At 48.0% G+C, this 10,543-nt stretch overlaps 1 protein-coding gene across 4 annotated transcripts in view; it reads right to left on the bottom strand.

Annotated features, from left to right (window-relative positions):
* Positions 1-899: 899 nt before the first annotated feature.
* LOC137570993 (uncharacterized) overlaps positions 900-10,543 on the bottom strand; it is a 65,893-nt gene continuing 56,249 nt past the window's right edge. For all 4 annotated transcript variants that reach the window (XM_068279705.1, XM_068279698.1, XM_068279709.1 and 1 more), the window contains exons 14-15: positions 2,592-2,719; positions 900-1,192 (exon numbers count right to left, since the gene is read on the bottom strand). In XM_068279705.1, coding sequence (XP_068135806.1) covers positions 1,069-1,192; positions 2,592-2,719 — 252 coding nt within the window. In that variant the 3' untranslated portion in view covers positions 900-1,068. The remainder of the gene's footprint in view (positions 1,193-2,591; positions 2,720-10,543) is intronic.

Raw genomic sequence — 10,543 nt, 5'->3', positions numbered from 1 at the left:
AAATGGGGCAGAGGCTGGCATAGCATCTGGGTTTAGCTTTCAGAGACTGCTCTGACCAGGGCCAGATTTACCATAAGGCACTGTAGGCATGTGCCTACAGGTGCCTGCCTGATGATGGACATGCGGCTCACTCCTCTCCCTGAGCGCCTCCCTCCCTCCTTCTCTAAGCTAAGTCTTGATGGGAGTGTAAAGAAAAGGTAGTAACTCTCTCAGCTCGACATTTCACTAACCAGATCTCCCTTCAGTCAGATGCACCTCTAGCTACTTAATACTGAGGTTCCTCTGGCTTCCTAATACTTGGGGGCACCTTTAACTACCTGTGATGGGCAAGGGAAGTAAGGAAGAAGTAACAGCCAGCACACATGCTGTGCAGTTCAGAGTTCAGCAGCGGTTTGTAGGTTCTTGGAGAGCAAAGTCTAGGGTGCCAGGACATTTGTGCCTATGGGCTCCTGTGAGGTAAATCTGGGCCTGGCTCTGACAATTGCCTTTTGCCAGAACTTGATAAAAGGGATTACACCATTAGATTAACAAGGAGCAAGTAAAGGTGCGTACACACGTCTGATTTTTCCAAACGGGCGGTCGTTTGGACGTCTGAACAACTGGTCGTTTGGACGTCAAATCGGGCATGTGTACAAACGATTGTTCAGCTGATAAGACTGGATTTGAGTGATCCGCCAAGCGGATCCGTCAAAACCAGCATTATCAGCTGAACAATAGTTTGTACACACACACACGATTTGACGTCCAAACGACCGGTCGTTTGGAAAAATCAGACGAGTGATACCTTTAATGATCTAAGGGATGGTGAGCAAACATACCTCATTGTATTGGGATATGTTACCGGTTCCCCCACTGTATGTTTGCTTTGTTCTCCCCTGTTGAGACCTTTGGCAGAAAAGCACTTTACAAATATTTTATTTTTGTATCCAACCTTAGTACATCAACCTCTTTGTTATCTATGGTTACAGTATTGTCTAAAAAAAGTATGTAACTTTTTCTGTTCTTTATAAATCGAGTTGTTGGTTAGTGACCGCTTATCTGAAATTGATTTTAGTTTTGTACAGATCCTCAGAAATGACCAGACACAAATACATGCTCAGAGTTGAGGTAAGTAGTGATGAATTCTGGGAAATCCCTCTTTTGGACAACTTCCACAAAAACTTCAGCTGCAGTATGGAGTCTTTTTCTTTGCCTGAAACAAAAAAATGTTTTAACCACTTTGCATGCAGACCGTCTTTTTCCCTTATGGACCAGAGGAGTTTTAATGCCTAAATGATCTAGGTATAGTTTTTTTCAGGACATACTAGACTTTCATTGGGGGATATTTTGATCCAAGAAAAAATAAAAATCTATGCATTCTAATGGGAAAAAGAGGGGGAAAAGTGAAACATTGCATTAATCCTCAGGTTTCACCAATTCTAGTAAAAAATAAAAAATGCTACAGTAGATTACAAACATGCCTACAGTATTACGTCCACCAAGGATAGATAGCCAGGTGTGTCCTCAGTATCAGCCCCCCCAGTATAGCCAGATTTGTCCCCCAATATCAGCCCCCCAGTATAGCCAGATCTGTCCACCGTATTTGCTAGCCCCCATATAGATAGATGCTCCCCCTGGAATAGGGCCCATCATTATAGCAAGATGTGTCCCCAGGATCAATGTTACCCATTGTAGCCAGATGTGCCCCCAGGATTAGCGTCTCTCCCCATTATAGCCAAATGTGTCCACAGTATAAGGTTATGGCCCCCCAGGACCATCAGATGTGCCCCCCATTATTCCATACCCCCATTACCTAGATGTGCTCTAACAAACATTACAACCCCCCCCCCCCTTTCAGATGTCTGCCCCCCGCCTCCGTTATGGGTAGCCAGATGTGCCCCCCCTTACCACTCTGACCCCTTCATAGCCAGATCGATAAAAACATGCCCCTGCAAGGAGAATATCTCACCTTACCTGGTTTCTGCGATCATCCTGCAGCCCCAGCCTCCATTCACCGCGCTGCACTCAGCCCTGTATTAAACGAACACCCGAGTCCTGGCTTGATGACGTCATCAAGCCAGGACCCGGATATTCGGCATCACAGGGCTAAGTGAAGAGTGGCAAACAGCCGAGGGGGGAGGGTCACTAATTGGCTTTCACCAATTAGTAATGCAGCTAACAGTGCCGGGGGGTGCGCTCTGAAGCGCAGCCGATCGTGCACAGCAGGGCTGCAACTGAATCATATCTACGTCATGGTGGCTTGGAGGGTGCCACAGATGACGTAGATATACTGTGGCAGAGGAAAAAGTGGTTAAAGACTACATAAGTTTTACCATTCACAGCACACAGATGGGCAAACTGGAAAGTGTTAGGTTTTCAGTGCTGTTACAGGCAGCAGAAGACTAGTCACATCTGTATGGCAAGTACAGGCACTGAGTCCTGCAAATGCTACACACATCGGCACCACAACACACATAGGTAAACACAAGAAAATACCTTTCCTTTTTTCATTTATTGAATGTTAGTGAAGTTCTGGTTGACACTGTACCACAGCCTGCATGCAGTATGTGGCAAAACAACTAGCATTTGAGAGAGGGGTATCTAGCACTTACAGGTCTGAGAGATGTAACTCGTCACCAAGCTCAAGCTCCACATCCTGTACGAGACACTGGACCATATTTCTGGTAACTCTGCTGCCATCATCCTCCAGCTTCACTTGGTGCCTTATCCATTGCCAGACCTAGAACATGAAGAAAGTCTGCATTGTGTTTGACTTTATCAGTTATGTCATGTACATTTGCACACTACATCCACTTACATTGCTGAAGTATGTGAGCACAAACACCACACACATTTGTGAAACACACTTTTAAGCATTCGGTAATGCAGAAATTGCTGATTTTACCAAACATCTTGCCAAACGCCAATTCACTAAAGCTGTTACCGCATTGAAAAGTAATGGCCCTTTTACACTTAATAACTTTTAATGTGTTGCGTGTTAATGCGTTTTTTTTCTCTCTCCATAGCAGCATTGTGAAATAGCTTCAGTTTTCCAGCGTATAGTGTGAAAGAGGCCATAGGGATACATGGACACTGAACTGCTTTCAGTTACAACTGACAGCAACTGATATACTGTAAAAGAACCCTAAGGCCCCTTTTACACTTAAAGAGGAACTGTAAGCAGAAAAAAAAACAAAAAAAAACGGACTCCTAGAGAGTGATGAGACGAACCATTTTTACTCCTGGCAGAGTAACAGTTTTTTTTTTCTTCCAGCAGTTGTAACTGCTATACTAGGCTGTAACCACTTTTTTTTTTTTAACTGACTGATGTCATCTGTAGGCGCCCAATGCATGTGTGGAGAGAAGTGCAGATAGAGAACCATACAAACAAAATTGAATGGTTGTTGTAAAGCAGTTTTAGTAAGTAATTGCAACAGGGTAAATGTATGGAAAAAGGGTGATTTATTGTAATGGGCTGGGCCCCTTTCCACTGGCTGTGATTTTTACTGATTGCGAGAGCACCACGATTTACATATACATTGCGGTGCTCATTTCCCACTAGTGCTCCCATTTTTTCCCAGAATGCAGCTGTCGACTTGCGTGATTCTCGTTGTAATCGTGCTCCAATCCCAACAGCTATACAGCGTAAATGCGGCAAGTGGATAAAGCAGCATGTGCGATCACAAATGCAGCGTAGTTGCGATCGCGTTTGTAATGGAAAAGGGCCCATAGAGGAGAAAGCAAAATGAAAGCAGATCAGGCTGTTTCTATACAGTTAGTATCAAGTTTCAGCATAGCGTCAAAGTGCTCATACACTTATCGATTTTCTCATTCAATTCCTTGCAGATTCCTACTGGGAATCGATTCCCAAAAATGTCTGATTGATTTTTGATCAATGCCTTGGCACCAATTATCACTACCTTATATTGGTGACTATTAGGCGCTTGCTGGAGCAGTTTCCTGAATTACCTGATCCACTAGTTATCCCCTACCCTCCTGGCAGTATTTTCTGGTGGTCTAGTGGTTCCCCTCAAAGTCTTCCCTGGCAGTCAAGTGGTCCCCTCTCCTTCTCTAAAGTATTCCCTTAAACCCTGGTTTTCTCACAGTATTCCTCCAGTCATCCTGTGCCCACGCTGTCAGTCCGCGATCCTCTCGTCAGCTGTATCGGCCTCCAATAAGCTGAAAGTGTGGCCCCAGGGCGGGCGCTGCCTCGCTTTCCTGTGCACGGCAGCGTTCTGCACATGCGCAGTACAGAAAAATCATTACTATCAGGATGCATGCAGCCCAGGGCCAAGCATGCGTAGTACCTCGCGACTGGCCACAACTAACCAACTTTGAGAAGGGTCACTGATGCTGACTGGAGGGTCGTGGAAGGACAGCGCGGGCACAAGATGACTTCAGGGAGCTGCAAGAAGCCCCAGAAAAATGAAACTGCATGTCGTTTGACTAAAAGGGAATCTGAAGCGATGTAAAATTATTTGAAATAAACACATGATGTAGCTGCAAATGAATATTACATACTAACCTCACCGTCAGTTCCTCTCAGAAGCTCCACATTTTCTTCCTACAGTGTATTTTGTCAGAACTGAAATATACCAGTTGCTGTCAGTTATATATCAGCAGTTGTCAGTTACAACTGAATGTGCAAGGTAATGTCCATGTTTCCCTATGTTTCCCTATGGCTCAAGTCGGTGATATTACAGTTTAACAGTGTGCTGACCAGGAAGCTGTTAGGGGGTAATGGCCATTTTTAAAATGGAGGACGGAGAATTCTATTGATCCCAGTGGACAAATGGGACGCAGGAGAGGAGAACGAGATTGAGCCGTAGACTACACAGGAGGTAAGTATGACCAGTGTATGGTTATTTTTACTTTTTATTTTCAGTCCCGGTTCTCTTTAAAGTGTACTAGAGACGAGTAAGTATAAAAGATTTATACATACCTGGGGCTTCGTCCAGCCCCTCTGCACTGATCGCTCCCACGCCGTCTTCCTCCGCCTTCTTTTTCTCCCATTAACAGTCCTGCTAGCTGAGCGAGTCGCGGCGCACTGCGCATGTGAACAAGAAGGCGGAGGAAGATGGCGTGGGAGCGATCAGTGGTGCAGAGGGGCTGAAGGAAGCCCCAGGTATGTATAAATACTTACTGGCTTTACAGTGTACCTGAGACAATAGTCGTGTCAGGCTTTATACTTACCTGGGGCTTCCTCCAGCCCCCATGAGGTCGCTCGGTCCCTCACCGTCTCCCCGGGGCCTCTCCTGGACAGCCTGATACTCTAGCTGAGTTGAGCTCCCCATGGCAGGTGCAAAATGCTCCCGGATACGGGGTGCGATCAGGGAGCAGATGCTGCCGGTGAAACGGGGGACAGGAGTGGCCCGGGGAGATGGCGAGGGATGAAGTGGCCTCAAGGAGGCCGGAGGAAGCCCCAGGTAAGTATAAAACAGGCTTGCTTAAAATTTCTTGTTAACCCCCGATTAGTATGGTAGCCCCCCATACCTTTTAGCTGTATTCCTTGGTATTCTAGTGGACCCTCCCCCATGCATGTGTGGCAGCAGTTTATGACCCCCCCCCACACACACACACATAATACACCCACTACACCTAGGGAGCATTATTTTACTGTACACTAGAGCTCCCCCCTCCCTGAATTACTATCATGTACCTGCAAGCCTCCCTCCCCCCTGCAGGCTGCAGCATCTCTCTCCCTTCTCCTTGCTAAATGCAGGCTATACTCCCTGTATACCTTGTCCAGTGTTGTGTCGCTCCACTCTGCAGCTGTCATCAGAGATTGAACTATTGTGCAGCATGTGACTAAAAACAGTTCAGTACACTGAGCGGCTCTGATGACAGCTGAAGAAGTGAGCAGAGGGAAGCAACGCAGAACACTGGGTAAGGTATACACGGAGGATATATTACACTCTGCAAGCAGGAAGGGCGAGATGATGCAGCCTTCAGGGAGAGGCTGGGAGCGGAGGAGACGGATGGCCCAGAGAAATTCCTGCTGACCCAGGGTCGGACTGGGACACTGAGAATGTTCAACCTGGGGCCCACTCGCCCCATAATTTAGAGCTCACATATGATGCCTATGTACTCTGTAAAGTACTGCTGTGTGGTACCATATTAATAATATGGCAGACAATAGACTATGGTAGGGATTAGATTGTAAACTCCTCTGAATATAGTCAACATGACTATGCCGGGTCGGTTCCAGGAATTTTTTTAAAGAGGGTATTGTGCAGGTCCACTAGTTGGGGTAGATGGTTAGCAAAAAATGGGTCATGGAAATTACTAAATATGCATAAAATAAGTAGCGGTGTTATTTAAAGTTTTCCCAGAAAAACTTTGGATGAAGCTCCCTCTCCTTTAGTAAGAAGTAATGCCTTGGTTAGCATACTGTACATATGGCAGGGATTAGATCAGGCATGCTCAAATCACGAATTCGGATGAAATCTGAATAGGTGTTATTCGGATTTCATCCAGTTAATTGCAGCACCAGTGAGGGTGGGCGAGGGGAGGTTAATCTTACCCATTAACTGTCTTCTTAGCTCCGTCCATCGGTGCCTCCCACGCTGCTTTCCAATCTGGCGTCATGTGATTACAAACACTTCCTCCTTCCAGGTTGAAGGAGGAAATGTATAGTCACATGATGCCAGGTTGGAACGCAGCGTGGGAGGCGCCAATGGGCGGAGCTAAGAAGACAGCTGAAGGGTAAGATTAACCCCCCCCCCCCCTCCCGCACAGGTGCTGCAATTAGTAGGATGAAATCTGAATAACACCTATTCTAGAGTGACCAAATTTTTGTGGGTCCAACCTGGGACGGGTGGGGGAGGCGTGGTGGGCGCAGCGGCAAAAAAATGAGGGGGGGGGTGTGGAATGTGGCGCGCGCAGCAACGAAGACTGGGGGTGGGGGTCTGCGCCGCGGCAAAAAATGGGCGTGGCCATGCCATTGTATGGGCGGAGCTAACGTTATGATGTAACAGCGAAGCATAAGAAAGCAGCATTTACGAACATCACGGGGGCTAATGGGAGATGGGAGAAGGTCACTGGGGCTAATGGGAGGGAGGAGGTCACAGGGGCTAGTGAGGAGAGGGAGGAGTTCACTGGGGCTAGTGAGGAGAGAGGGAGGAGATCACTTTGGCTAGTGGAGGGAGGGAGGAGGTCACTGGGGCTAGTGGGGGGTGTGAGAAGGTCACTGGAGCTAGTGGGGGTGGGAGGAGGTCACTGGGGCTAGTGGGGGTCAGGTAGGTCACTGGGCTTGTGAGGGGTGGGAGGAGGTCACTGGGGCTAGTGAGGGGTGGGAGGAGGTCACTGGGGCTAGTGGGGGGCAGGTAGAAGGTCACTAGGCTAGTGAGGGGTGGGAGGTCACAGGGGCTAGTGGGGGACAGGTAGAAGGTCACTGGGCTAGTGGGGGGTGGGAGGAGGTCACAGGGGCTAGTGGGGGGCAGGTAGAAGGTCACTGGGCTAGTGAGGGGTGTGAGGCGGTCACTGGGGCTAGTGAGGGGTGGGAGGAGGTCACTGGGGCTAGTGAGGGGTGGGAGGAGGTCGCTGGGTCTAGTGGGGGGCGGTAGAAGGTCACTGGGCTAGTGAGGGGTGGGAGGAGGTCACAAAGGCTAGTGGGGGGCAGGTAGAAGGTCACTGGGCTAGTGAGGGGTGGGAGGAGGTCACAGGGGCTAGTGGGGGGCAGGTAGAAGGTCACTGGGCTAGTGAGGGGTGGGAGGAGGTCACTGGGGCTAGTGAGGGGTGGGAGGAGGTCACTGGGGCTAGTGAGGGGTGGGAGGAGGTCGCTGGGGCTAGTGAGGGGAGGGAGCAGTTTGCTGGAGCTAGTGGGGGGAGGGAGGTGGTCAGTGGGGCTAGTGAGTAGAGTGAGGAGGTCACTGTGGCCAGTGGGGGGGAGGGAGGTCACTGAGGCTAGTGGGGGCAGGGATAAAGTCACTGAGGCTAGTGGGGGTGGGAGGAGGTCGCTGGGGGCTAGTGGGGGGCTGAGCTCGGGCTATGCCACACAGGAGGAGTTCTCAGGCCCTGCTTGGCCGATTCGCATAATTGTTTTTTCGCAACACGCAGCTAGCACTTTGCTAGCTGCGTGTGCTTGCCGATCGCCGCCGCCACCCGCCGATTAGCCGCCCCCCCCCACCTCAGACCCCGTGCGCTGCCTGGCCAATCAGTGGCAGGCAGCGCTGAGGGGTGGATCGGGACTCCCTGTGACGTCATCCCGCCCCGTCGCCATGTCGACGGGGGAAGCCCTTCAGGAAATCCCGTTCTTTGAACGGGCTTTCCTGATCAAAGATCGCCAGAGGCGATCGAAGCGGGCGGGGGATGCCGCTGCTCAGCGGCCATCATGTAGCGAGCCCTAGGCTCGCTACATGATTTAACAGAAAAAAATGTTTTTAAAAAGCTACTGCGCTGCCCCCTGGCGGTTTCTAATAGACCGCCAGGAGGGTTAATCAGTTGGTACGCGTTTTTTTTCTTCTTCTCCATAGCAGTGCATTGCGAAAAAGATTTCAGTTAAAACGCGTTAAAACTGATGTGTAGTCCTGTGTCCATGTTTCCCAATGGGTCAGTTCCCATTATATACATTTTAACTGAATGTTTTTCACAATGCACTGCTATGAAACAACTGATGAGTTAAAAGCGCACAAACACTGCCATTCCAGCGCATGAGACTTGGGTGCAGCAGTGAGTAACTTCAGCACCATCAGAAGACGGAGCAGAAGTTACTTATAAAAGACTGTAATTCGGCCTCCAGCAATTGCTGGGAGACAAATTATTTCATTCCCCACTATCCATGGCGGCCTGGAGGGGGAATAGTATTTAATATCGATGGGAATTTCTGCAGCAGCAGGATAAGCCATAAAGGCTGTATCCTGCGCCCAAGTCTCCTCTCGTACGCAAAAGCGCATCCATTTTTCAGCATTTAGTGTGAAAGAGGCTTTAAATTACCGACTAGTGAGGTAAATACCTCAATATCAATTCACAGAGATTAGAGCATTCAGTAAGAGGAGTAAAAATGTAGTGCCTTACCACTAAATGGTTCATTGTACCCTATGCAATGCGAGCATGTGTGGCGCCACTGTCCCGATCCATTGCCTTGCATTCCTGCTGTGAATGTGGCCTAAAGGGGCCCATACAATGGTCGATTTCAGCCATCGATCGATTCTATAAACACGATCGATTGATCAGAAATCGATTCTTTTAAATTCCCCATTCAATCGATTTGCAGCCGGTTTCGATCGATTTGATCTATCTGACAGGATGGAAGATCTAGCTTGATCTGCTGCTGACAGCAGATCGATGGCCCATAGAGTTGCATTGGATCTAATGGTCCAATAATGCATTTAGATCGATTTCCGAAATCTGTTCCTAGTAGTGTTCCTAGTAGTGTGCGGCACACATCAGATAGATTGCTGTCAGATGCGACTTGACAGTCATCTGACAGAAATCTATGTGATGGTCGAATCTGCTGAAAATCTATAAGTGTATGGCCACCATAAGTAACACCCTTTTCACCACATAGCTTGCACTTTTGTACTAAGCTGTGCCCATCAGAGATTGCATACAATCAGGGCCGAGGCATAGGCTGGAGAGGCTCCAGCCTCAGGGCGCAGTGTAGGAGGGGGCGCACAATTCATTCAGTTGTTATTCCTAATTGTGTATGAAGCAGAAAGAAATAAGAAAAGGGGATACATAGCAGTGACTGCAAGCCAGATAACTAGATATTAAGGTGTTGGGGAGGTTGTGGGCCCTGTGGCCCTCTTAGTCTAATAGCAATCAGTGTGTGACGGCTGGGGTGGGAGGGATGGAGGAGCGCACTTTGGTGTCTCAGCCTTGGGTGCTGGAGGACCTTGTCCCGGCTCTGCATACAATAGACACAAAGCATGCAGTTAATCAGGAATAATGTAGCACACTATAAGTTCTTTAATGCGGGCATACAAAAATGTATTAAAGAGCTGTAGCTAGAATGTATCCAGAGTATGGAGAATATCACAGCATCACTGCATGATATGCATGGAAACTATATGTGATCTTGTATAGAGATGAAGAGGAATGAATTTCCATCATGCCAGGATAGTCAGCTGGAGTGTAGGGAACACATTCCACGATAAGTGGGAGACTGATCATCATCTCGTACTTTTACCAATCCCAATCCTTGAGTATCATCTATGTGTATGGGCAGTTTGTATAGATGAAGGCTCCCTTCATCCCTCTCTCCCTCTTTTTTACTTCTCCAATCTCACCTCCTATTCAAACCAATTTATTTCTGCCCAAAATAACACCCTCATCTTTAGTACCTACGGTATACACTATAGGTTTATTAGTGCTTACAATGGGGTAATCCTCATTGCCTATACCAAACCACAGATGTGGCAATCAACTTGAGCACTGATATTGCCGCACAGTGATATTGCAATGTCGAGAGGAGCTGTTTTAGCCAAAGACAATGTTATAATTCCACATATAAACATTTTGTATGTGGATTTATAAAAGTATTGTATTGCAAACATAAAGAAAAGGGAGTACTTTCCTGAGCGCTTGATTGATTAGCACTTTCTGAGCTCTTTTTAAAAATCGT

Source organism: Hyperolius riggenbachi, chromosome 1 (assembly GCF_040937935.1).
Source record: "Hyperolius riggenbachi isolate aHypRig1 chromosome 1, aHypRig1.pri, whole genome shotgun sequence".
Taxonomy (NCBI): Eukaryota; Metazoa; Chordata; class Amphibia; order Anura; family Hyperoliidae; genus Hyperolius; species Hyperolius riggenbachi.
Note: the sequence above shows the minus strand (reverse complement) of the source record. Positions and strands in the feature narration are given on the sequence as shown.